The sequence below is a fragment of the Neopsephotus bourkii genome, unplaced genomic scaffold (genome assembly GCF_033783945.1).
Source record: "Neopsephotus bourkii isolate Nb327-2 ecotype Australia unplaced genomic scaffold, CSIRO-AGI_Nbou_v1 NB_1358, whole genome shotgun sequence".
Lineage (NCBI taxonomy): Eukaryota > Metazoa > Chordata > Aves > Psittaciformes > Psittacidae > Neopsephotus > Neopsephotus bourkii.
This window is the reverse complement of record NW_026901837.1, coordinates 2563165-2590560: the sequence shown is the minus strand read 5'-3', so window position 1 is coordinate 2590560 and position 27396 is coordinate 2563165. Positions and strand designations below refer to the sequence as shown.

Below are 27396 nucleotides of genomic sequence, written 5' to 3'. Positions count from 1 at the left end.
GGAGGAACTGACTGATGGGTGCAAGGTGATGCCTTCATCATGCTTATCTGTGGGATACAGGGTTAAGGTGTCTGTCGTGGGATTCACCTATTAAACACCTGCAATAGAGACCTGAGCCACATCCCTGTACTGTACTGGCAGTCAGCAGAAGCAAAAAGGCATGACAAGTGTTTGTCCTGATTTGGAGAAACTGAGCCAGCTGTGGATGTGTGAATACCACCCATGTGTACTTCTTGCTGCTTTATTATCAATGACTAAGATGGAAAAAGACAGCATGAGAAAACTTCCTTCATATGAAACACCTAAAGTAAAAAATTGGTAAAAACCTCCTTTTCTTGCTTTTTTGTCATCTCTCTTCTGGTTGCTGGGCAGCCCCGGGGCAGATGAGCCACCTGCCGTGCCTGGCCGCCAGCCTGGCCCCAGAGGAGATGCAGTCCCCCCGAATGGCGGGGAGGAAGCGAGGGCGGCCCCCACTCCAGCCGGCACCCATCAAAGTGGCTGTTCACAACCTCTACTCTGCACCGGCCGCTGCTTTGCCAGTCGTGAAGATCCCAAAGAAGAGAGGGAGGAAGCCGGGGTACAAGGTAGGTACACGATTTTCACACTCCTTCTCCACCTCCTGCTGGTGTTAACACATTTTCTGTTAGTTTCAGGTGAAATGCAGGCATGGAGGGAAAGTTGTATAAGAGCTGGAAAGAGCAATGCAAAAGTAAAAGTAGCTGGTTTCTCTTCTCCCTGAGCTGGTAAAAAAAGAAGGAATCTATTTTTGTAAAGTATACGCTCGTTTTAATTTGCGTTATTTGAAAATAACCTGTGCCCCAGTGTTGTGTGAGATGGCTGCGCACCTTCTGCAAAGTGTTTCTGATTTATCACTTTTTCCCTTCTCTGTTGCTAACAGTGATTAGAAATGAAACAAAATGAAAGGAAAAAGGAAAGGAATATGTGAGAGCGGGAATAAAAGAGAAAATAGAGCTAATGTCAGAAAAAAATGAACATTTTAGAAACTAAGGAGATTTCCCTTACTGAGGGAAAGGCAGTTTTTATTATTTGTCTCTTCATTCTGGGGGAAAATCATGCCCATCTCTCAATGTGACCCCAAGTGGAGGGTATGCTCTCTGTTACACAAGGAGGGCAAATTGCAGACTGTTAGAAAATAATAGCAGCTTAAGTTCTTGATGTCAAAACAGAGGAACGAGTAACATGAGTGATGTATACACAGGGCCTGCCTCAGCCTTTCCTGGAGAAGGTCTTGGCTCTGCTTGTTGTCCAGCTCTTCCCTGGGTCTCTCCTTGTTCATGGCCAAACGCTGGGCACAGGGACCAAATGTCTCAGCTCCTTAGGTTGGGGCTTATCTAGGGCAGTGTACCCTAATTGTTGCCCTTCCCTCCTTTTCACCTCCTACCAGAACTTCTTCTTCCACCTATCCTCCAACTTCTATTCTCCATCCTCCTTTTCACATTTCCAGGCAACCCCTCCGCATCCCATTTCCATCATTTCCATCCTGCATCCCCCTGTGCAACACCTACTGCAGTACACATCAGTACCTCAGCCCTTAATGCTTTCTCCTCATCTTTTGCATTCTGCTGCATCTCTTCATGCTTTCCTTCTTCATCAGACAACCCCTCTCTTCTATGGGGGCACATTTTGAAGTGTGTTTCAGTGTGTGTTGAAAACAGACCTTGTATAGCTAAGAGACAGTCCCATCTGCAGTTTCTCTTTTATTCTGAAAAGCCTTAACTTTGGTAACATGAACAATAAAACAACAGTGGCCAAGCAGAGCCAACCTGTCAGCAGGCTCAGGTGTCCCTCTTGAGATTACCACAGTTTTATAGCTGTAGCCCATAACAGAGCTACATGTCCAAGCTAAGACTGGGGCAAATATTCTAGTGCTAAATGTGAGATATGAAAATACTTATTATTTTTCACTTTAGTATTAGGTTATAACTCTGGGACAGAAACATCTGAATTGCTTTACTTGAGGTATTTGTTCTTACAAGTTTATTATTTATTATATTTTTTGTACTTTATTTATTACAAGTAATAATTTATATTATCAGGAAAGCTGGGTCACTTGTAGGCTCTTTAGATCAAAACCATCCAAGTCTGGGATAATAATACTTTGGAGATGTGGTGAAATTGAGTCCTTGAGATGATTAAATGAATTGCCAAACACCACAATGACCTTGTATGCAAAGTTTTAGGAGACCCATCCGTTCTGCCCCTGCTTTTCTTGCAGACCCCATTTCTTACTCCTGCATTTACATTTGATTTGATTTTTTGAGGAAAAAAAAACAACACTACCACAAAACAAAAAACCTGCTGGGGAGTATGTTCTATTCCACCCCAAATGCACCTGCGAAAAAGCTTTTCACCAATCACCATGGATTTATAAGTGGGAGAAGTGAAAAGGGAGACTTAAACTGCCTCAAATGTTGCAGCAACATTGAGCTTTAGACATAGCTATCAACTTTATTACTGTTTCCCCCTTTTCTTCTGAAGGGAAGCTTTTCCCAGAGCTGGGTACCACAAGCCTCCTCTGCATCTATAGGGACTTAGTGGGGAGGCGACAGCATCCCTCATTAGGCAGTGAAACTGGGATGATGTTAGCTCTTGGTTATTGATCGTGAGTGAAAAGGCATCCTTTTATACCTGATAGCTTAAATTTCTGGAGCTGACACTCATGAGCTGTAGCATCAGTGGTATCTGGCCTGGTGCTGTTTATTTGCACTATAGGATTTGTATACCGAGGCGATGTTTTCTGTGATGTGCCTTTGTACACTGTGTGCTCAGCTGAAGTGAGCCCTTCTCCAACAAAACCTCTTCCCTAGAGCAAGTCAAAGATTACAGGGTTTTTTTGACAGGGAACTCTAGCTTGATTTAATTAGCTTGCTAATTGTATGACTTTCAGATACCATGAGACTTAAATGCATTTTAAAAAGTGACTCCCTGCCCAAATGGCAGACAACCAAATTCTTTATAGCAACCAGATAGCTGAATTATTACACAGCAGATGGAAAAATACTTCTGAATTTTTAGCAAACTAGGATTTTACAGCCTAGATTTAAATATATTTTGACTGAGATGTGAATAACAGACATTTTTAATCACATGCTCTTTATAGCCAGATGACCCATTGCCTGTTTTCATTGATATTAAAGCAAATATCTGTGTCTTCCTAAAATGACATTTCATCACGCTTCACCACCAAGTCAAGTCCTTTCCTCACTATCCTGTTTATTTTATCACAGCTTTGGTTATAAATGTTCATCAGCTGTTTTCCCAAAAACTGTTTTGTATCTGATGCAGAGCTATTTGCCATAAAATGCTACATTTTCCCCTAAATACAATATTCTTTCTGACTGTCTGAATCTCTAGGAAAGTTCTATTCTGGTAGGTTAGTAGATATAGCCAGGTTTTATTTCCTTCCAGGCTGTAAGTGAAGGGCAGCCTCAAAGGGCTGCCTAGAAAAGCATGTATGAGGGAAGGCTTAGTTAGCCTCATGGGGGGATTTGTGGTGTTAGAGGACATCAGAGTGACAGGCACATGGGGCAGCACTGCAACAAAGACCACTCAGAGGGCAACAAAGAGATGGCCCCACCCGAGCAGCCCTAGGGCAGTTTGTGCCTGTGCTGCTCCTACCAAAGCAGCTTCTGCCTGTGGAGGTGGCTCCAGCCCAAGCCTGGGATGAGCAGTCAGCCAGGACCTTGCAGGCTCCTGCCAGGCAGGCTGGGCAGCAAGAGTCGCCCAGTGCAGGACAGTGTGTGAAGTGACAATTTCCATTACAGGGCATAGGTTTTCTTGCTGCCTTAGAAGTCACTATTAATGATGACAAATAAGCAGTCAGGATTCAGACACACTGGGACTCAGATTGCACAGACATCTTTAAAATGCCTTGATTATTCATCTGCCCTATGTTACAGCCTTGGATTTCAAGGTTGCATAAGATTCTTTTAAGGTTACACTGCAAAACACTTAGATGACGTAGGAGGCTACATGTAGACTCCCCTGCATCATTTACTGTGTGGAAGAGAGGTACTGCATGACACAAGGAGAAAAGGTGGTAAAGACCTTGGACTGTGTTTTGCCTTTGCCAGCACAGTGCTGACCTCTCTCTGCCCCAGGGACTGAGCTGAGCCCTGACTTTCCTCACACTGAACCTCCTTACCCCCAGCCATCTGCACACCTGCAGGGGATGGAGGTGTTTTTCTCTTCCTGGCTGGAAGGACCCATGGGGATGGGGTGAAACCCAGCCTTTTCTAGGAAATGTTTTGCCAGGACAAGGGACAACCAGGATGTAAGTGGTTTAAGAAAAATACAGGGAAAGTTTGCGTCATGGTTTGCCTTGTTTCTTTCCTGTGTATTTTATCATACAATCTGAAGGAGAACTTGTTCAGAAGGGAAAAAAAAGCTATCATCTGGGAAATATTCTTCACCCTCTTTCACTTTTTCTGGTGTGGGATGACAGAAATACCAGCTAGATTAATCCTGACTGTTCCAAAAGGGTGTGCAGGCCAGAACAGAAACTCCACAATTCAAGAGTCCTCCCTGTACATGGTCACTGCATACTCAGACAAGCCTGCAGCTGGCATCAATGGCACAAGAGCCCATGATCTATCTACATCTAATGTACTGTGACTTTGGTGAAGCAGACACATTACCCTAAAGCCCTGACCATCTTTCTCTCATCCCTTTTCCATAGTAGAAGGTCCATGAGAGTGGGGGGGTTGGTTATACATCTTGTTTTAAAGCAGCTATTGCCTTCTCTATCTCATGCTGTGCATACTAAAATTTATGACATTTTATATTCAAAAGCTGATTTGAATGCCTTGCTGTGAGGATTTCCCAAAGTGCTCTGACACATTTTCCCTGTCTCCTTTTCTCTCTCAACTCTCTTCTTCACCACTTTTTTTCACTTTCATGTGTATGTGCTCTCTACTGCCAAGCTCTCAATCAGTCAACCGGTTGGATGGGTTGGCTTCTTGATAGAGAAGAATCAGTCCAAGAAAAGACATCTTTAAAAGAAATACTTCGAGATTTACACTTTGTGATATTCAGGGACTACTCAAGGTTTCAGTGGCCAGGAGGTATTTAAGCCATATTTACTAGTGTACTGTCTCCTGTAATCAGGCACCGTTTCATTTTAATCTAATGAAGGCACATTCTCTGCTACCCCTAATAAAATGGAATTTATCTGTATCCAGAGGCTGTAGGGCACATACTGTTGCAATTAAGTTTGCAATAAACTGTTTGCTAAAACAGCAAACTGCCAAGAAGGGGCTTCCAAGCTAGAGAGTTTACAAAAGTCTTGACCTCTGTTTCTTTGCTGTAGAACATAAGCCTGCCTAGGCCTCGAAAAGCCAGGGAATAGGTGAATAAAGAGGTCTACTGGGCACTGTCCCACATCCACTGAGCTGATGGTGCTGGTGGGGCAGTGCATACTCAGAGTGCATGAGGCTCAAGGGCTGGGGAGGGGACTTGTGTGCCTACGTTTGGGGCCAAGGGGCTGTGAGCCAGTAAGGATGTTAAGGAGGTAACATGCAAGTGAAACAGAAATTATTAGGTGTGCTGTCTCCAAAATAGCATCTATATAGACATGTGCATGTGTGAATGCATATATATTTTTTATGTATATGTACGCATAGATATATACACAAGTATACATGTACATCACCATATAAATGATTATATTTTTATATCTCTGTATATATTATGTACAAACACATATATGTATATATGCATTTATTACATATATGTGTGATCAAACGCAAGCCCAGAATCCTGGCATAGGATCTACCCAAAGTTTCACAGTGCCAGCCCCACTTCACCACAGAAAAACGAGTCATCAACGTGTTGATGCAGAATATAACAAATCATGCTGCTTCTCACCTTTTCACATGGGGTAAATACCAAATTGGAAGGGGGACCCTGATTTCCGAAACACTGTTTTCCTCCCATTTATTTTAATTGCTTGGAAAACAAGCTGGCGGCATTTTGCTACTCATCTTTCCTGACCCCAATCTGAAGGCAAGACAACCCTACAAAAACAGGACAACACAGGCAGGTGAGGACTGGTACTAGGCAGGGGCTGGCTCAGGGCCTCTAATACCGTATGCTGCCACACAGCCCGAGGTCAGATCCATAGTTTGCCTTAGATTCACTTACTGAACACTTTCTCCCTTGTTCAGGCTAGATCTAAAGGGATTTAGCCCATGCCAGGGGAAAGCAGGCAGTGGCACTATGTGGAGGTGGTCTCACTTCTGAGACAGGTGGGATACATCCTCTGCCCCAGGCACTGAACAGTGCCCACAAGGGGATGGTGTCAGGATAAAGAGCCAGTTTTAATTTCCATTTGGGCTTATAATGCCCACCTTTCCAAAGAGGCTTCTCAGAGGGAAACTCCAGGTTGCATAAAGCAGCAAGTTCAGGAAGGGCTTAGCGAAGTTCAGGCAGGCAAAAATTACACCCACCTCTACAAAGACAGCCTCTTTCTTTGTTTTGATGGGTACCACCCCAGCACAAGCTAGCCTGCTACCAAAACCAAGAGAGACCCTGAATTCTCTCTTTGTGAAGCCCTGGCTGGGATAAGCCAGTAACTGAGAAATGATCCAAACTCCTAAAGATTTAATGATTAAAAACTCACTTGGGAGGCACTAAATCCAGCAGCCTTCCCTCTCCCTTCTCTATCTTTCTGTTTTTACCATTGCACTGAAACTGTGGCCATTATTTTAGACAGTTGCTGTCATAATCATGGACAACATCAATCTTTATCCAAAATAACTTCTACTCTGTACCAGGACCTGCTCAAGGTCTGGTTTGTAGGTAGTGGTCTGGCTTAATTTCTACCTAAAATGTACTTTGTACATTATTCTCAGTTTGGGTGTATGATGTGAGAGAAGCAATACTCTACAAATTTAACAGGGCTAAAAATTCCTTTTCATCCTTATGCTTGTCACTTCTAGCATTTTTACCTTTGGCGGCTGAAAAACAACAACAAAAATAAAATCACCTTCCAGAAGAACAGCTTGGTGTAGTATATGTAAATATACAAACCAGCCAGCTCTGTTCTTGGCTTTCTACATTCTCCCCACTTCCCTTCTGAGCGAAAGGAAAAGCAAGAGTGGTACCTTTAGGTCATATCTATCATGTCAGCCCTTTGTAACTATGAGGACCTGATCATCACTTGACTGTTGAGAGGTTGTCAGGTACCAGCAGTGTAAAGATGTAATGGTATTGTACCATAAATTCCCGTTGTGTTTCACTTCCCCAGGCTGGGCTGCAGGTTGCAAAGATTACAGGATGCCATAGTGCAGCAGTTTGTATTTACTACATGGTGATAACACACTATGGACCATGGTCCTACCTTATTTACATAGGTGTCGGCCCAAAATAGCCCTTTGGTTCCACTGGATTTACACAAGATTTGCACCCCTGTAACCAAGAGCAGAATTTGGCCCTAAATTATGGTGTAGTTAAAGACCCCGTGTTTCTGAGTTGTGGAAACCCGTTTACACCCACATGAAAAGGGTTGTAAAATGCCATTGTGCCGATTTGTTAGAGTGTTAGACCCAGTTTTCTCAGGTGTAAATAATTACTCAGTGGGTGGCATAATATTTGCATCCTGTAACTTAAGGCATTGCTGCCTGCTGCAAATCAGTCAGGCTTCAGGCTCTAGTATCCTCCCGGGAGCGGAACGGATGCTTGTGGCCTGGAGAAAGTGATGCAATAGCAGATTGCTAATGAGTGGGAGTTCATGGGGCATGACATAGATGGAATAAAATTGGAATATTTTGTGTATACTTTCATTACCCAACTGGTTATTTTTTGCAGCTGAAGTCTCGCGTCCTGATGACTCCCTTAGCAATCTCTCCACCAAGAAGCACACCGGAGCCGGATATTAGTTCAATCCCCCAGGATGCAGCTACGATACCTAACTCGGCCACCCCACAGGCTCTCACAGGTACCCAGCCTTAAGTGCTCCTTGGCCATGGGGTGAGCAGGAACCAAGGGCTGGCAGACAGATGCTGTGCTTTACAGAATAGCCAGAGCTCATGAAAGTGGGGGGTTTGCAGATTAGATCAGTGACAAAGAAAAGAGATGTCATGCAAGATTTTGTTTTGATTGCCATGTGTCAAGTTTAGTGGAGATGTCAGATCCATTCCTCTTGAAATGCAGACATCAGCATCCCATGAGTGCTACAGTTTTATACGCAGAACTCACCCCATCAAATGCCTTGCAATGACCAGACTAAAACCCAGTGTGAACATGAAGCATCTCTTACAGCTCTGGGGAGAAGGACAGAGGAGCCATGGTCTGACTGTAGGCAGGGCTACCAGCACATATAAACCCCAGTGTCTTATCACAGCAGCAGACCTGGTCATTTCTGACTGTAGACAGGGAAAACACAGCTTTATTCTTTTTTCTTTTTTTCTTTTTGCTTAGATTACCAGAAGTAGCATAGGTCAATGTTTTTAAACTGATGTAGATGAGAAGAAAATCAACAAGACAGTTGATTTACCCCGAGATTTCAGCAGATAAACAAATTAGATAACATTAGAATCTAAACACAACACATAAATCCCATTATTTCTTAGCTGGGATGCACAGAGGAGAAGTTTTCCATCTGCTCTGGTAGCAGAATGATACTAAACGTAGTGACGATGATGACAATAATACATTTTATTCTCATTTACCCCTTCACATGCTAAGACTGCAAAACACTTGGCAAACATCAGCTGAGTGGTGAGTAGTGCTGCCCTGAGGGGTGTGCCCAGTGTTATTTTTGGAGAGGAACAAGGAGGCAGAATCCACCAATCCCACCACATTGATGGAGTGGCCACAAAGGCAGAGGTTCTATGCATCATTTTGGGTTCTGAGGATGCAGCGCCCCACACCTCCACCTGTCTTTCCTTGTGCCACTGGCACTTTTTCTCCCAGCACCTTCCCAAATGTGTGTGTAGGCTCCCAGCAGAGCAGGGGCTGCAGGAAGCGAAGGCAGGCTCAAGCCAACTTTTACCTCCCTATCTGCACAGAAAGGACCATAAGGGTCCCCATTCCCCCGCAAGGTTCCCCGCGTATTTCCTGCAGGCTGCAGAGTCCCTCCTGCAGCTGAGCCCCAGTCAAAAGCAGTGGCTTGTCACAGCAGAAGCCATATCCTGCAGATTTGGTGAGGTTTGGCACGGTGGCACAGGAGGAAAGCTGCACCGTGACAGCCCCCTGCAATTCATGCATGCTACTGCTGTCTTTCGGTGCATTTTCCTTGTGCTTGTTTGGCACTTGGAAGGTGTAAAGTGCTATGTAATGATAAGTATGATTGCTATTATCCTCCTGTTCACCCAGGATATACTGCTAAAGCCCCTTCTGCTGTTCAGTGAGAGATGGGGTAGCAGAGTGCACTGTGACAGTCGCAGTAGATTTTCATTATGGTGATACAAACTGTAAATTATTTCCAACTTTACACAGCTGTCATCATGTCCTCCGCTCTGCTTGATGGTTTTAGTTCATCACATATCTGATTTCTGTCAGAGGATATTGTTGTATTGTTTGAGAGATGACAGCTTGAGCACACTCAGCCAGCTATTATAATATGTCTCACTTTAGCCTGACTTTAGGCTATGTCTTAGTCGGCCTTAGTTACCACAGCGTTCTCTCTGCTTCCTCCAAGATGCAGTTAGTCTGAGCCAAGCTTGAAATACGTTCATGCTAGGAAGAGAACACTGATTGTTTGGCTATTGTTGGCAGGCCTGATGGCATGTAAAAAAACTGCCTTTGCAGGCAGTGGCATATGAGAGGAGCCATGCAGGGCTTGGCTGCAGGGAGGCTGAGGTATCCTTTTGCAGACCCCCTGTGCAGCACAGTCACGTGGCTGTGGTACCAAATGGGGATTTAGCACTGTACGCGATGTACAGTTTCCCTCGAGGTGATGCAGATTGCAGAATGCTGGGTTGGACATGTAGGGTCAGGCAGCTCCCAAAGACCAGGGTCTCTGTCATCACATCATGCAGCCCAGCACAGCATAGCCCTCCAGAAATTACAGCTGCATTAAGGTCAGGAGCAGCAATGAATGAAAGTTTCCCCAAACTCACCTCAGATCAGTGCTTCTCAGAGGCCCCCTCAATGAACCAGTCTAAAACCACACAGAGAACACAGACCCAAAACACACCTCAGGCTGGAGTTTATCCACTGCTGTAAAGTCAGCCTTGCTAGTCACTGTCCTGCACTCCCTGGGCATTTTTTTCTGGTCATCAGCTGCATGGACAAGGTAGTCTGCAAGAGGGCAGACCCCAGGCATGCACAAGGGCTTCTTTAGTTGCATGTAGCTTATCCTCACCTGTGACACTGAACAAGACCTAAGCAGCTCACTTCATTTAAGCAATGGTTGACCAGTGCAAGGAAGCCTGGCTGTGCCATGGCAAATGGTCACAATTCACCAATGAAGGGAAGAGCTTGTGAAATAAATAGAAATGTATTTGCTAGGATGGTCTCAGGGCCATTTTGTAATAACCCTGTTGGGATTTTGTGCCTGCAGTCTGCATTTATGTCAACAAACAAGCAAACCTGGGGCCGTACCTTGACAGAAAAAAAGTGCAGCAGCTCCCGGAGCACTTTGGGCCAGAGAGACCATCCGCAGCCCTGCAGCAGGCTGTGCAGGCCTGCATTGACTGCGCGCTCCAGCAAAAGGCGGTCTTCTCACTCATCAAGCAGGGCTATGGAGGAGAGACGGTGTCAGGTAAAGCATTTTTGTAAGGGGGGTGAGGCCAGTTGGAAAGTGCTTGACATCTTCACCCGATCCCCAGTCCCTACCTGTCCTACCTGTCCCATTCACATCAGCTGGGAGCCAGCTTTTGAACAGCACTTAGAGCTTTGTAAAATGAGCTGCTGCAGGAACTGCCTCAGTGTCGGATGAAAGTATATGGGTAAAGAGCATTGCAGCAGTGATTCAGGGGTGAAATAGGGCAAGCTCTAGAGTCCTGCGCTTACCGCTTTGCAACAGTGCTGGGGCCAAGCCTGTGAGCTGAGGTTTTTGTGCAGCCATACAGGGATGAGCAGTATTGCAAGCCCACTCCATGCCACACGTTGCCACCACATGTTCTAAAGGAAAACTTGCACAGAGCTCGGCTGGTGGTGTGCCCTCTGCCTTCAGTTCATGAACCAAATCCGCTCTCAGCTGCAGTAATTGCAAATTCCCCAGGCAGTAGGAATATGCAAATATATCGGAGAGAATCAAAGATCAGAGGGAACTTCCCAGGGGCACCTCATCTTCCCACAGTGACACTTCTTGCTGTATCCTGATGAGTCTCCCATGTCCCACACTGAATCCCCTGGCCTGGCTCTCAGACTGAGCATGAATTTTTCTTTTAATCACAGTAAAATATCTGTGTTGCAACATTGTTTTAGCACATAGGGATGCAGTAGGAATGAAACGATGGGAATATGGGAACAACGCTCTCCAGTGAGCTGCAGTTGATGAGTCAGGCATGAACACAAAGCCAAAGACTGCAAGTCCAATCAGTTTTGCGGGGACCACAGCAGCTCAGCTGTGCCACTGGGACCCACTTGTGTGGGAGCACAGGCTCTGGACCTCTATACAGCATATAAATCCTGCTTCCTCCCTCTCCTTTCTAATCACAGGTGTGCCTTCCCTAAGGGGCATCAGAAATACTCTAAGAATGATCCAGATTTGTTCACAGGGACACAAGACTGAAGCAATTTAGTGCAAACCTTCATTTTTGCCTGATCCTGTGCTGTGTGTATGATCTTCATTACAAGCAGGAGAGCCACCTTTTGCACCAAGCCTTCCAAACCCCTTGGTATCAATTACTCTGAGCTGGCTCAGCTTCAAGTACCTGAGCTAAAAGCAGCTGGTCAACATTTATCCCAACTTCATGCCTTTTCTAATCATCAAGGAGGGCTGAATGGCCTCACAGTCATTGTGTGGCTTTGAGATTGCAGCTCAGTCCCAGCCCAGCAGCAGCACAGACGGGTCTTCTCATGGGCTTTCTGGTCTTCCCACAGCTTGGCTCACAGATGCTCAGCTGGCAGTGAAGCATAGTCCCTTACAGCATCTCAGGCCAGCAGGAATTCTCTGAAGTTATCCCAAACGTTATACATCTACCATTGTGATTTATACTTATTAGTAGTGACGGGGTGCTATAGGATTGGCAAAAACCCTCAGGTGGTGGAGTTCAGGCTGCCAGATCATGTAGCCCTCCCTGCAAACCTGTTGACATCTGAATGTGACCTGCTACAATTGATCCTGGTGGGTCTGTTGTGACCCCTCCACCTCTCTGATGTCTGGGACCTATGCCCTTTTTGATTCCTGGCCACATATATTCCCTGACAGCTTTATCCAGGAATTCTAGTTGCTGCGCTCTCACCCTTGAGTTCAATCTTAGATGTATTTCTAGAGAGCAGTCTTCATCCTGCTAGGCCTGAAATGCAGAGTTTCTCTCAGGTTCTCTCTGCATTGTGAGGAAGGTCACTGGATTAGTGAAAGAAGTGCAAGCACCTTCCCACAGCCCTGCGTAGCACAGATGGTGATGGCTGCAGTGCCACAGGGAAACTTTCTGTGCCCTGAGCATCACTGTGGCCTGCCTGTGCACATCTGCAAGTGTGAATTCACCCTTCTCAAGCCTGGATGGCCAGTATGGTGCCTGTCAGTCCAGCTAAGTCTTCACCAGGACTTCATATAGCAGAATTGACACTCCCTCGTCTCTCCTGGAAATGCCTTATTCAATGCTTTCTTGAAGTATATCTAGCTTTCTCATTGCTGTGTCACTTTGGAGGTTCACAGACATCTGGTGAGCCTGTCCCATCATTTTTCCTCCCATCAGGTCATGTTGAAGCTCCTTAAAATGATAATGGATTGCCAAGTATTTTCTGGTACTTTTTCCCACCCTTTTTTGTTATTACAGAGCTCAAGATCAGCCAATCCTTTCTGTACAATCTCCCAGTCCTCACTGATAATGCCTCTAGCTTAGAGCACCAACAAACTCTGTGCCAGCACGGAATACTGCTGGCTCCTCTCCCACTGCTCGGGGTTACCTGCCAGCAGAGTCTGTTGCTGTCTCCTGACCCACATTCCATATGCAGTCCTTTCCAGTTTGATGAACAATTTCTCATACTTTACTGAATTCCAGTGCCAACCTTCCGTTGCCTATACATACAACAAAATCCATAAATAAAGATCCATGATGAAGCTGGTAATCTTTGCTTCAGTACAACCCTGGTACCTTTTATTCATCCACAGCCATGTCTTTATTCATTGTCTCCCCATTACCTTTTAAAACCTTGTGTATTGCTGAAGTCAGCCCAATAGCCCATCATTGCAGATCGCTTTCCCCTTCCTTAGACCAAGGTATTATAATTGCCTCCTTCCAATCATACAGTACAGTTTTCAGTTGGACGAATACATTAGAAATCCTTGCACTGCTGGCCATGCATCTTTCAGTGTCCCAAGGGGAAGGTGATCTCGCTCACACAAACTCAGCTCCTTAAACTCTCCCAATGTTTTTTGTTCTTCAGGTGAGGTAATTACATAAAATATTGTAAGGCATACAAATATTTGTGTGAAATCTTCTCCACTGCTGTCATTCTTTCTCCTGCCATGCATCTCCAGCTATTGAGTTCTTCCTGTTTGCTTTCCAGTTTCAGCTTCTTTCGAGGGGAAGCAGCATCTCATGAACGTGTTGGTAGTGAACAGCATCGGGTACGTCCTGCGCTTCCTGAAGAAGCTCTGTCGCAGCCTCTTGTGTGACAACCTCTTCAGCAACCAGCCTTTCCAGCAATACAGCGCTGTGTCGGAAAGCCCAGAGGCATATGAGAACAGACGGGTGGAGACAGGTAGGGTCAATCAGCTTGGGCTCAAGACTGAATAGGGCTCGAAGAAATGACTGTCTTTTTGATCTTGTGTTGTATATGCTAGAGAACTGCAGGTCTCTGTGGGACCTTTGCAGAAGGAGGCAGCGGGATGCTTTGCAATATTTTCCCCTGTGGCTATAGAGGAGGCTTGTGGGTGAAAACCACCATGTTGAGGAGTGCCAGCAGTGATAGGGATAGTTTTTGAAATTATTTTATATCTCTTTGCTTGTTTTATCTCTTTTCCTAAGGAAACAAGGTTCATATTATCCCATTGTCCTTATTGCCCATAGCTTTTGCCCTCCTCAAGCATACCTGGCCCTAGGGTAGAAGTCTCAAAGGGATTAAATTGCTTCAAGTTTCAGGCAGGTGGGAAAGTAGAGGGGAAATTTCTCCACCCAACTCTATCACCATATTAGATACTAAAGGATCCCCATTGACTATGACTTACAGATTAAATACTTACAGATTAGATACTGAAGGATCCCCATTGACTCTGCTTACAGACCCACAAGAGAGCATTGCCTGTCCCTGCTCCCCAGACCCCACTGCTTGTGCACTCCCTTGGCTCATTGGCTGCAGTGAGAGGTGGGAGGCTGGGTGAGTGCGTGGACTTCAGCCCAAACTTCGATGTTACCACAGCACTAATAGGAAATCACAGATGTAATGGGTATGCTCTGCCCCAGCACTGTCCCCTATGTGCTTCCCTGCTTGCATGCTGGTCATTTTAAGGATCACCTACAAAGCAGTACAATCTGCCTTCACTTGAGGCGACCTCTTTCTGGGAGAGGGGAGAGAGCCACTCACAGCAATGCAGTTTCATTACCTGTAGCGCACTCAGCCTGGATACCAATCTGCTCCCACTACCCTTGAGAGTAAACTAAATGAGAGTCATGACTGCTAAGGAGTTTGCTTTGCTACTTGCAGGAGCGTTTCTCCTAGCTTAAAATGCCTGTGGGCACCAGCAAGGTCCCTTAGGGCTTGATGATGTGGGCTGAAGCCTGGAGAGGCTGTGGCATGGGGCAGATGCACCCAAGGATGGTGGTGGTCCAGAGAAGCACCTGCCCTGAGCAGCACTAGGCTGCCAGGTGAACGGTACATGTGGGATTCCTTCTTGCCCACACCCCAGTGTGCTAGGACAGGGTGCTGGCCCTGTGCAGACCCTGTGGATGTGGGACATGCCTGCAGTCTCCATCTGCAATCAGTGGCCAGAGAGCTGCCCTGGGGCTCTACTACAGACCTGGCAAAAGTTAGTTTAGAAAAAAGAAAGATGCAAAGTTATGGCCCAGAACCTTCACTGCACCTGCAGGCTTCCTCCTGATTTAAATTATTTTTCCTTCTCTTTTATTAACAGCGCTGTGGGTGTTTGGGGAGCATGCTTCTCTCATGCATTCAGTTTAATAGCAGATACATGCTGGCAGCTAAGAGAAAGGTGGTTTAGTGTCCACAATAATCACTCATGAATCACCTGTTTGACAAGAAGACCCTAAACATGTGCTTTACACACTAAAGCTGGGAGCGGGCTGTGCACACAGTGCAGAAATAGACTTTTTATGCAAAGATATCCATCTGCCACTCTTACACATAGGGCAAGAAAGCCAGGAACCCAGACTGAAAAGCAATACTCTTTTTACTCTGGACTAGCATATTTGCAGCAACCCGAATGTTTCTGAGAGGTCAAGGGATTTCTGTAGCACTGAGTGAGTGCAGCCCAGGAGGCCTGGCATTTGCATTTCCTTTGCATTTTAATTTGCATTTACATTTGCATTTACTTCTGTATGGCAAGGCTGTCGGTGATGGAAGGCAACTCCACAACCGAAGTTTGTACAGTGGCTCTTACACTCTGAGCATCTCCTTCCTTGCATAATTCCAATGAAGATGTCCCTGACACCAGTCCCATTGGCTCTGCCCAGCCACTGAGGAAAGGGCAAAAGTTACTTCTGCCCCAGACCAGGCAGGAGATGTGGATGTAGGGAAGGCTTCTCCTCCCTGGCTCTCCCACTGCATGAGGGGCAATTAAGAACCCCCTCTGGAGGCAGCATAGACTGGGTAGCCCAAGCTAGTCATAGCTATTGCTGGCCTGGGCTCTCCTCCTCTTTCTAGAGGGATGGGGGAAGAGGCAGTTGCTTTTGGTGCTTTTATATCCCCATCATCAGTAGCACTGTGGTACAGTGGAGAATGTCAGTTGCGAAATAGCTGGGGGCAGCGGTTATACACAGGACTAAAACTCCCCACCAGGCTCCAGCTTGCTCACCCTGAAGTCTGGTAGCCACTGGTTGGCTAGCCAGAGAGCTGTAGCATGGGTCAGCATGCCCTGCAGACGTTTGGGTGCTTCCCTGTTGAAGTGGAGACATGGGAGAGGTGATGGTCCCCTGGTGAGGGGGGCTGTGGTGAGCAGCACTGTTTCCAGAGCATCCGGGTGCTCAGGTTGCTCTCTAAGTTGGCAGCCCCAAAAGGGGACTTCCATCAAAGGTTAACAGAAATAAGGTGAGACAAGATCTGAGAATACTTTCAGCACCCTGCTGATCACTGACCTGGTGTACTCAATTTGGTGAACCTAGGCTGCCCTGCCGAAACCTATCCATGAGCCTGGGGGTGGCTGGGGGAGCTCAGCAGCTTCACCAGCTACCCACCGTCTTCATTGCTGTATGCAGGCTCAAGAGTTGGGGGCTGGTTTCATTGTGCAGCCAGGTACTGCTTTGGAAAACCCACCTGCGGCACCCTCATGCTGCGCTCAGCTGGAGCCAGGCAGATACTTAATATTCCTGTTCATCATATCAGGATATATTCAACAGCTTTTTGCCACCGGTGGTGTTAACTCCAGTTTTAGGCACTGGGGCTTGAGCCACTGTGTCTATGTTTAATGCTGCATTGCCTAAATCTCCTTTCACCTCCCCAGACACCAACAATTCCCTGCAGCAAGGTCAGCACAAGGGGGGACCTCTGCTACACAGAATGGAGATGGGGTTTCCCTGTAGCGGCAATAATAAGAAGGACAGTAGGAGCTCTTCTCACAGATGAGTCTGTGAGGGCTCCTGTTGGGATAGAGCTCTCATGGAAGGAGCAGGGCCATAATAAAGCACCACAGGAAGCCGTGCAAAGCAGCCACATTTTTCATTGTTTCTGTTCTCCAGCTTGTAATCGAGATGTTCTTTTAAAATCATGTGCCTTTCAGCCCCTGTGTACCAATGAATTTAATACATGTATTGACTTCTGTGCAGTTAATCTTGATTTACACTGCCAGAAGTGAAAGGAAAAGCCGGCATCATGTCCAGTCATATTAATCCACTTACACCATACAGGAGTCACCTTTTAACCTCACCCTGAAGCACATGCCCTTAAGCCATTATTCACCTGTGCTCACAGCAAACTGCCAGATGCTAATGGCTGTGTCCTAGCCAGGTGGGATTTGTTGATACATTCATATATCACTTATATTTTATATATACGCACCGAGCTGTATGCAGCACCGGTCTCTGCAATGAGCTCTGTTGGCTGTGCATTACCTGCCCTGCACCTGAGCCCCCACACTCTGCCTGCCCTGCCAATGCCTCTCGCGCTGGTGGCCAGTGGCTCTGCACACGGGGCAAGGGTCCATCTCCAGTTCTCTCCCAGCATCAGTGGCTTCACTGCTGTGTCTTGGCACATCTGGAAACATAGCCCACGGCTTTTTCTCAGCTGTGAGGGGACTTTCTGGCTCATGAGAGCAATTTCTGAGGAGCAGCTGTGGGATGACTCCTAGGATGTCATCTGGGAAGTGCCCATCTTCAGGCCTGTATTATAGCAAATCCTGAGATGTTACCTGTTCCCACAACATCTGACTTCAAAGCAGCTCTGGACCTGTACACCAGAATTTTCCATGAGAGTGGCAGCGCAGTTTAAACTAAAATGATGGCAAAGTCTGGGTGACCTCTGCATAAAATGCTGTCAAATGTCCCAGGGGTTACATGGATGGGAAGTTAACAGAAATCCTGTGAAGTGCCTTCATCCATGCCCTCTGTTTTCAGCTTTCACAAGTCCTCCCATGCTGAACTAACGGAGGTGTGGATGTGAGCATGGGAAATGGACATTTCTGAAACATCTACATACTGTTGACATGCACTTGTGCAATATTAGACTGTTATTTTTCAGAGAAAAGAAAGTCTGCTATAAAGCTTCTTGCCAGCCTGTTGGTAGGCATAGATACTGAAGTAGATTCTCTTATGCGGGAAGCATCAAGCTCAATAGGCATCTTCTTTTCCCTTTCAGTCAATCCTTTCCTTGCTCTTTCTGTCCTGAACCTTGGGTTTTGGTTATTTGGTACTGTTAGACAATTGCTGTGCTCCATGCAGAGCGTGGCTGCATGTACCTGCAGCAAACCTTTGCAAGGACTCCTGTGGCTACCCTGTATTCTTGCATTCATTGGTGGGAAGACATACAGGTCTGTGAATAAGATCCCCAGCCTTGCTTGCCTCATCATGGCCAAGTCAGACTTGTATGCAGAGATACCATATGGTGTCCCCTACCACTGTCCACAGCACCTTTCCTCATGGCAGTGTCTGGAGGCAGTGCCCCATATGTAAGCAGAAGCACAGCAGGAGGTAGAGGTACCCTATGCTACATCAGTGCCTCTGTATATAGGAAGGTGGACTCTTCCTGTCTACAAGCACTTGAAAAACTGGTAGGAGAAGTTCTATAGCAATACACTATAAGACTGTGACCAGTAGGCAAGGCACTAGGATGGGAGCTGGATTTTGCCAGAGGTTTTCCCATTGACTGTAAGGGTAAGTCATCCTTCCCTATCTGAGTGTCTGTCCAAGGAGGGCAATAATTCTTGCCACCATGTGCAGAGCCCTTCTACAACAGCTAGGAAAAAAGAGTAACATGATAGAAAACCACATATTATTACAATCAATATTTTCTGTTCCAAGCACCAAATAAACAGCAGCTCAGAAATTTCAAGTCCTAAGAGGGCAAGAAAAATGTTGTCTTTCCCCTTTCTAGTAGCGTGGCTTGTTTAATCTTGTCTTGTTGCATGCTATGAGGAACAGTTCTTCTGGCTTCTCAGCACACTCAGAATAAATGGCTTTTATGGCCATCAATAGCTTCAGCTCTCTTCAGCATTTAATTACCTGCAAAGGCCATTTATTGCCTCATATATTCCTTCTCCATGAACATTATCCTTTAAACAATAAATAAAATATTAAGGTCACTCTTAAAGAGGGAGTAGAGGAACTGCACAAGCCATCCAGCCACATCAAAGTATAATATAAAAAGTTTGTCTGGTCTTTGGGGTATTTGAATTGATGGCAGAACCTGCAGTAGAGCAGAAAGGATGGGATTGCTGCAGGCATTCCTTCCTTCCTTTCATGTATGCAGGAGCCCATGCATCCATCAGCAGGCTGCGTGCCTTCTCCCTTTCCAGACCCCACCCAGCCATGCCCAGGGCAGGGCATCCTGCTGAGGATCTGTACGTTGGGGTCCTGCCTGCAGCTGGAGCACCATCCCCAGGACAGGCTTTATGAAAGGAGGTATCCAAGGTGATAACTGTGGCAGAACAGAAAGAGAGGTACCTGCAGCTGAAGCCACATGTTGTCATTCAGAAACCTAGGGAGGGACACGAACAGTTCAAAATGGCCCAAGAATTAGGAACTAAAAGCAGGAAGTTGAAAGAGACAGCCAGGCAATACTCCTGTGGAGGGGTTCATGAGGGTGTTAGTAGACAGCATTCAGGTGATTTGAACCCAGACCAGAACAAACTAATGAAATGTATGGTAAGAGGTAAATCCTGTCAGGAAGAAAAAGAAGAGGTGGATGGAAGAGATGAAATTCATCTGCGATATAATTTATCTGAACTCTACAGAGTTGGTGAAATTGGATAAATTGACCCTTATGACCTTTAAGCTGTGTGATTACTGCTTACTAACCCCCAAATAAGGAGTCCCTTTCTATTACTTTAAGTTTATGAAATTGTATCTCCCTGTGGATGCTCAGTAATGAAGCACCAGATCCTTCAAGCAGTCAGGCCAAGGGACATCCTCCTTCCCATCTTCTGCTGGGCTGTACTAGCTCCAGTCTTGAGATGGTGCAAGAAAATACATCTCTTTTGAAAAGCTACCCTTGGGGGCTAGGCAATCTGCTCCCAGCAGTGGATGGAGAAGTCCAAAGGCCCTTCTGTCCTTCAGACCAAGATGTGCTCAGAGCCATGCAAAGCCACTGGCAGTGCTGGAGATTGCCTGGGTTGCAGCCATGAAGGTTAGAAGAGAGAGCTAAGCTGTGAAATGAAGTTTTAAGTAAGAAAGATGCTTTGTTTTTCCAATATCAAAACATACGCATAAGGGAAAGGGATGAAATGATGGACATAAATGCATGAAGCATGATGATAAGTATTTAATTCAAGCTTCGCATGTACTACAGTCACATGGAGGAAGCATGCACAATCTTTTAGAGCCCTGGTCAGGTAAATCATTTGAATGTAACTCTGGTTTAGCTTTAATTTTGTTTTAGCTGGTTAAGACTTTCCCACAGAGCTACATGATTCCTTTAGAAAGTGTCTGAAGTTGGGAATCCAGGCTTTGATTCTAAATGGCTTAAATTAAAGTTGAAATAGGAATTTGCATTCCTAAATTTTTTAAATGTTGATACAAATACCTGCCATCCAATATATACATATTTCAAGCAGCGAGACTGGCAGGTCACAGGCCAGAACTGATGGTGGAAAACCTATCCAAGTGCCATGTGTGTTAGCCAGCCTGATCCACCAGGTTTGTCAGATACAAGGCAGGGTTTTTCACAGACCCGAGGAAGGGGAATTGGTGAGTTCTTAGCTGCTGGGACTGAGATTGGCCAGGGATACCCCAAACAGCAGCAGAGAAGACAGGAAAAGGAAAGTTTTGTGAAAGGGAACTAAGGTTTTAGGGCCCAGCTATGTTGTGTTTATATGGCAGAAGAAATCCCAGAAGAAATACCAGAAAGTCTAGCTGAGGTGCAGCAATGGGCAGGGAGAAACAAAGCAAAGGCTTTATGAAAGACCTCATACCTACATATAAACACATGCACAGGCTCATGCTTTATATTTGTTCTACCTAATTCCTGGATGAGATTTTTAGTTATTGATGGGTAAACACAGCTTATTTTGCAGTTTCTGTGCTTTTCTGTAGACAAATTATTTGGTTTTCAAACAAAAATTTGCTGTTAAATATTTTAAGCCAGTACTAAGCAATATAATTCAGGGAGAATCATTGTGATTAGAAATGCACTAAATACTTCAGTGCAGAGAATCCCAGTACATAACACCTTGAAATTTTCAAATAACATAGTCATTTTCACCTAGTCTATTCTGTATACAGCCTTTTGTGACTTATATCAGTGCTGGTTTATAAGCATACTGCGTATATTATAAACTACCTGGATAGAAAAGCCCCTCTAGGTACTGCTAGAAACTGGAGACAGGAAAGATCAATTACAGTCTCTCCCATCTCCCTTTACCAGTGCAGAACTATTGCTGTGCTAAGACACAAAACTACACAACCCTGACAAATCTCCCTTTCATGATGTACACTCGATACAACATAAAGGCAAGAGAGAAGGGAAGAGAATGGAGGAGAAGGTCTGAAAACAGGAAGAAGAGGCTAAAGGAAGACTTTTTTTAAAGGCTGGGTTCCCTATGCCTTGAAATCTCTTTGCCCTCACTTATGGGTATGCAGTACCTAAATAATTTGCCTATGCTGTAAGATAGAATTGAAATCTCTCCATTGTGACAAAAGACTCAATCATCCCCAAGCACTTATATATATATTTATACATATATATATCATCTATGGGTTATTCATACACATGAGCACCTTTTATTATTAAATATAATATATTTGTCAGCAGCTAGCTTGTGAATTTACCTTTTTACTCATTTTGGACAATAAAACTATGTTGATCTGTTCCCAGCTGGTTTCAATCCCTGGTTCTACTGCATTAAACACAATGTGGCTGTTTCTGGGCTGCAAATACTCAAGAGAAATTGTTCAAATAATGAAAAAATTGCCTATGCCGAAATCCTTGCAATCAGGACAACACTGGGTTTTAGAAAATTCTCTAAAAAATTCAGGGTTTTGATGTTAATTGACTGGCAGCTTCTCCTTGGGGGATTTGGCATTCCAGTTACAGCAAAATACGTTTAGCAGCTAGGACACAGTGAGATGATACATGGTGCAGTAAAGCTTCATACTAAGCCCTAGAGAATTCACTGCAGGTTTTATCTACACAGTGTGACCATGGTTTCAGTGTTCATAATATCTACATTCACAAGTGGATGAGGCTTATTTACATTTTCCTGTTCTGACTGACTGGTATCTCCCTCCTTTTTCTTCCCAGTGGATGCAATTGCATGTTTCTATAACCCATGCAAAAGTTATCCCATAAACTGAAACACACAAGCATGACAGCCCTGAACTGCTGTCGGAGGATGCCCTGGGCTGCCTGCTCACTCTCTGCCTCTCTGCAGCAGCCTCAGGGATGCTGTGGTTCCTCAGGGATGTGTCTCAATGCCACTCTGCCTTAGCAAGCAGCGAGCAGCTTGGCACTACTGCCACAAACCAGATGTTGCTCCCTGTAACGTTCTCCTTGCTCAGCCAAATCGGCAGCCACAGGCCAGTGTAGAAAAGGTGTCCAGCTGTGCGGGGTGCAGATGCATGCACCAGAGAGTGGAGTTGACACAGCATGGAAACGCCTGCTAAGGGGTGACATCATATTTTCATTGTGCTCCATGTCTGGATGGGTGAAAGGAATGGGCTGGTGCTCTAATCCCAGAATAAATTGCAGCAGGCAGAGCTGGACAGTCTTAATCCGTCACAGGAAGCTCTTATCTTTAGATAGATGCATGCAGGCTCAAGCTACAAAGAAGATAAGGTCCATTTCTGACTGACTGGACAGAAATATGTGAGGCTGTTTGGCAGACATAGAAGAAGTTCTTTTTTGATCCTTTAAGAGCTGATGTTGAAACAGAAGACAGCAGTTCAGAACCAAGGCACATCTTTCACACTCTTAAAGTGTTTAGATCTCTGTGCTTTCTCTGCATTTCTGCATTTGCTTTCTGTGTTTCCCTGCTTTTATTTTTCTTTCCATGATGGCTGAGATTCAGGGTTCCTAATCTCCACAGCTGCTTAAAATTGCCCCCTCCCACTCCAACCCCCCCTGCCTCCCAGACATGGCAAATGCCGTCCTTGTGCAGGGAACTGGAGCCAAGCACAGGAACTATAAAATACAGGTGAAGATTAAAACTAAACAAAGAAGTATCTCAATAGGATTGTGACAGTATGGCTGGCTCCTCTCAAAATGACTGGGAGATGAGAAAAGACTGGCCCTGGCTGGGAGAGAGGAGAGGTCTGAGGAAGCTATGATATCATGCCACTTAAAATATGGAGTTCACATCTCATCAACCCATTATAGAAAATATATGGTAGCACTTAAAAAGGTAGAGGAAGGGTCAGAGAGCAAACCGCATCACTAAACAATATGAAGAATAGGAGACAACACAAAAGAGGAAAAGTGGGGGCAGAGAAAAGAAAGAAAGAAAGAATTCTATACTGACTGTGAGGAAAAGAAGTTAATGGTGAATTTAATTAGAGCAAATACAAAAGATCAAGCATGGCAGGTGGTGGACTAAAAGGTTATAAAATGACACAAAAGTATTAGCCTAGAAGGAAGGGCAGTTATCCCGGGAAGCTACCAGTGTGTGAGAAGAGGACCCCTTGGTTTGGGGATCAGTGGCATGCTCAGAGGTGGGGTTGCAGTTTCCATCAGTGCCCCATGCAACCTTCACTCAGCTGCAACCACTGGGGCTGGACATGGCTGTTAACTGGGAACAGAGTCCTTGGTCCCACTTCATGGCCCTGACCTCAGGCTCTGCTGTCCAAGAGGTAATCTGGGGATGAACCCAAAGGCAAGGGGGTATCAGGAAAGGGAAAGCTGGATGAATGAAAGTGTGAGATGGATGGAAGGAGAACAGCCTGTGGAAGAAATGGCTATGCAGGTCAGCAGCGTGAGAGGAGGGAAAATAGGAAAGGAAACAGGAAAACAGCTGGCAAAATGGAAAAAAGGGTGCTGCTGCTGGTGTGGAAAAGCAGCATCAGAGCAAGAGCAAGATAGTGGGAATATGCTGGAAGAAGCAGTAGGAGCAGATTATAGGGAAGAACACAGGGAGGAGCAGGTAGGGGAAAGAGGGATTGTCCTGGTTTTGGCTGAGAGCAAATAAATTAACATTAACAGACAAAAGCCAAACCCACAGCACTGCACTAGCTACTAGGAAGAAAATTAATTCTATCCCAGCCAAAGCCAGGACAGGGGTATAACAAGAGAAGTGATGAAGGAGAAGCAGTGGGTGAGGAAAGTGGCATATGTGTTTGGTCTGGGAGGACAAGAGAGAGAAGACAGAGTAGAGAGTGTCTCTGGAATGCAGAAAGAGCTTTTGTCTATAGGAGGGATTTTAGCAGACTACGTTTGTTTGGGGTTTTGAAGGGGTTTTTTAAGATAAAGAAGAAAAAGTGAGAAATTAGATCTGTTCAGGAAAATGTCAACTAAGGATCATCTTTCCTGGTGTATGCTCTTCTTCATTTCCAGCTTGACTTAAAATTGATTTTAATTTGCTTTCCTAATGCACAATGGGAAAGGCATCATTTTTTTGTGTCTCTCTGGAGTGTCTATCCCCAGATGCTAGCAGAGGTGCACTGTATGTTTTCTGCTTTCACATATGCAATATACAACCCTGTGGTGCACTGTAGTGGCATAAAGATACTGCCAAGGCAAATGACTTAACGTGCTACAGATGTGAGAGAAAAAACAAGTGTTTTACTTCATCCTAATGGAGAACTGGAGTCCAGAGATGATGAATAACCTGACCAAGGTCACTCCAGAGGTCTGCAGCAGAGATGGGATGTGAGCTGAGCTGCAGGTTCTTGTGCTGGTTTAACTCTCAGCTGACCTGCCCCATCTTCTGGAATTTGGCTAGTAACCATACAGGCTGCTACTTTGAAGAAACTCAGCTAAAGAAATGTTAATTTTTTAATTGAGAAAGCAGTTGGATTTTTTTCTCTCCTCTTTGCTGCATTTTAAGGTGTGCTGGATGTAACCACCTTGGGCTTTTCAATCTAGTTGCCTGTGGACCATTCACGGAAAGGAAATCTATACCAAGAAGGCTTGAGCATCTCAGGGAGGTGAACAGTTGTAATGGGCACTACTGTGCTTAAAGCAAAGGCTCAAAGCAGCTTCCTCATAAATCCTGCTTTAAAACATTGTGTATCAATTTCTTACTAGTGTTTGCCCTTCTGCTGACTACCTAGAAAATAAAATACAGAAGTGTGACAAAATACAGAAGAGCTAAGCTACAGATTTATGAAACTGTTGCGTTTTAAACTTCAATAGAGAGTTATGTTCTCTTTTATTGTCTTAGAAAACATGTTTTTCCCTAATTGGTCGAAGTGGGATTAGTAGCTGTGAAAGCCATGCCCTTTACAAAGTCTCCTGGGAGCTTACAAAATGCAGTATTTTCACACATATTGGTGGAACCCCAGCTCATGCAGCTTTTCACGGTACAAACTAACAAGGAGCTGGAGAAATATGAACACAAAGACCTTCCACAGCCTTTTGTAGCTTTTGAACAGTGGAGCCTGTCCCTCCCTCTGCCTTCTGTGCCACTGTAAAGGACCCTGGACAACCCCCATGAGCCCTTGCCATGGTCCTCTCCTGCCATATATGGCTGCTGCTTGGAGTGGAGATGACGTCAGTCATAAGGATGAGAGGGCAGTTCAGGTGGGAAGACAGATTAGGCTCCTGAAGTATCCCACTTTTTATTGGCCTCCATACAACCCATTAACTGTTAACTCACTAAACGTGATCATCCAACCAGTTTCTCACTCATCCCAGCCATAATGTTCCAATTTGGAAGCAAGAATACTGTAGGAGACTGTGTTGAAAGCCTTCCTGAAGCCAAGGCAAATAACAATCACTTCTCTCCCTTCACCCACAAATCCAATTTCTTGATGATAGAAGGCAGCCAGGTTGGTCAGGTGCGACTGAGCCTTGGTGAACCCATACAGACTGTCCCCAGTCACCTTCACTTCCTTCTCTGCTGCTGTGAAGGGGTGCTACGAAATGCAGATGTCTCCTCCTGAGCTGAAGTGTCACCAGGGACTGTGTCGACCGCACAGGGCATAATAGATCTCTCTGTGCCCTCTAAGTCTCCTGGGCCCACCTGCCTGTTCCTTCCCATGTGGTGGGTCTCTCCTGGAGTTGGGCAGACTGGTGCAGGGCATGGGTTGCTCAAGGTGCACCAGCTCGTGCAGTTTCACAAAGCAGCCCACGCTCAGCAGGGAGCACAGAAGCTGACCAGCAGCTTTCAAAGCTGTGTGATTTAAACCCTGTAACCATACACACTTAAATGCACAGTCTCCTCTTTCCTAAGCTAATTGTGACCTGCATTTCATCATGAGCTTCTTTTGGTCAAGAGGAGGTGACTCTGATGAGTTGCTCTTGTAATCTACTGACTCCTCATGTCAAGTTGAAGATCAGGAGCTTAGAAACCTGGCTGCTTGAGATGATCCCTGCTCACCTCCTGTCAATGAAGATACCAGTAGGACTTTTTAATTCCCAGAGCACATTCCACTGTGGCATGTTTCAAACAGTAATGGATGAAGGCTCCTGCTTGGTCCACAGCAATAGGCATCATTACTCCCATTCTGGAGCCCAAAGCAGAGACATGTGGAATAAATCGATCTAGATCAAGGAAAGAGTGTGAGGCAGGGTCAGGAAGAGAACTGGCACCGTCTGGCTCCTTGTCATACACAACCTGTGGGCATCCTTCCACAGGGATATTTCACCTGCACGTCTTATTTCACTCAGACTGCTGAGGGAATCTGACATAAGTAAAAAATTCCCTGGTGTATGCTCACAAATTTTGGAGCGATTTATATCCATAGCAATAAGAGCTGTATGCTGTTTATTTAGCAGGGCTCTTTTAATACACTGTTTGTGTTTTTTTTCATAGTCTGTGCCTTCTTCATATTGTAATCATATTAAAAGAGCATTCTTTTCCTGGAATAAAGAGGTAATGATTCACAAGAGGCATAATTATTCCATGCGGTGCAGGCAGGATGCTGCAGAAAAAGCTGTCTTTATGCGTAAGAGGCTTTTATTGCAAGTGTTCTACACAGTAATTAAATTCCTTTGAATGAGGAGGCTTGATTGGATTTTCTTTGGTTTATTGGGAGGAGTCTGAAAAGCAAGGTATTTAGCTCAATTGCTATACAATTTTGGCATCTGTCGGAGGTTAGGGAGAAAGGTTCAGCGTCTGATTCCCATTCCTCTTATGCTAGTGTTACAGTAGCTGAACTCCATTGAATTCAATTGAATTACTCCCTATCTGTATTTGTGTGAGAATCAGGTTCAAAAATCCTTAGCAGAAAGCAGCAGGATACCTGAATGTATGCTGTAAGAATCCAAATTATCTAAGGGAAAAAAAAAAACATGCTAAAGGAAAGTTACTTGCAGTTGCAAAGGCAAGTGCCCAAAGCAAGG

At 45.2% G+C, this 27396-nt stretch overlaps 1 protein-coding gene across 1 annotated transcript in view; it reads left to right on the top strand.

Annotated features, from left to right (window-relative positions):
- Positions 1–27396, top strand: part of SCML4 (Scm polycomb group protein like 4) — a 69569-nt gene that overhangs the window by 25376 nt on the left and 16797 nt on the right. Inside the window, exons 3-6 of the mRNA XM_061366762.1 lie at positions 373–584; positions 7828–7957; positions 10526–10726; positions 13645–13839. Coding sequence (XP_061222746.1) covers positions 384–584; positions 7828–7957; positions 10526–10726; positions 13645–13839 — 727 coding nt within the window. The 5' untranslated portion in view covers positions 373–383. The remainder of the gene's footprint in view (positions 1–372; positions 585–7827; positions 7958–10525; positions 10727–13644; positions 13840–27396) is intronic.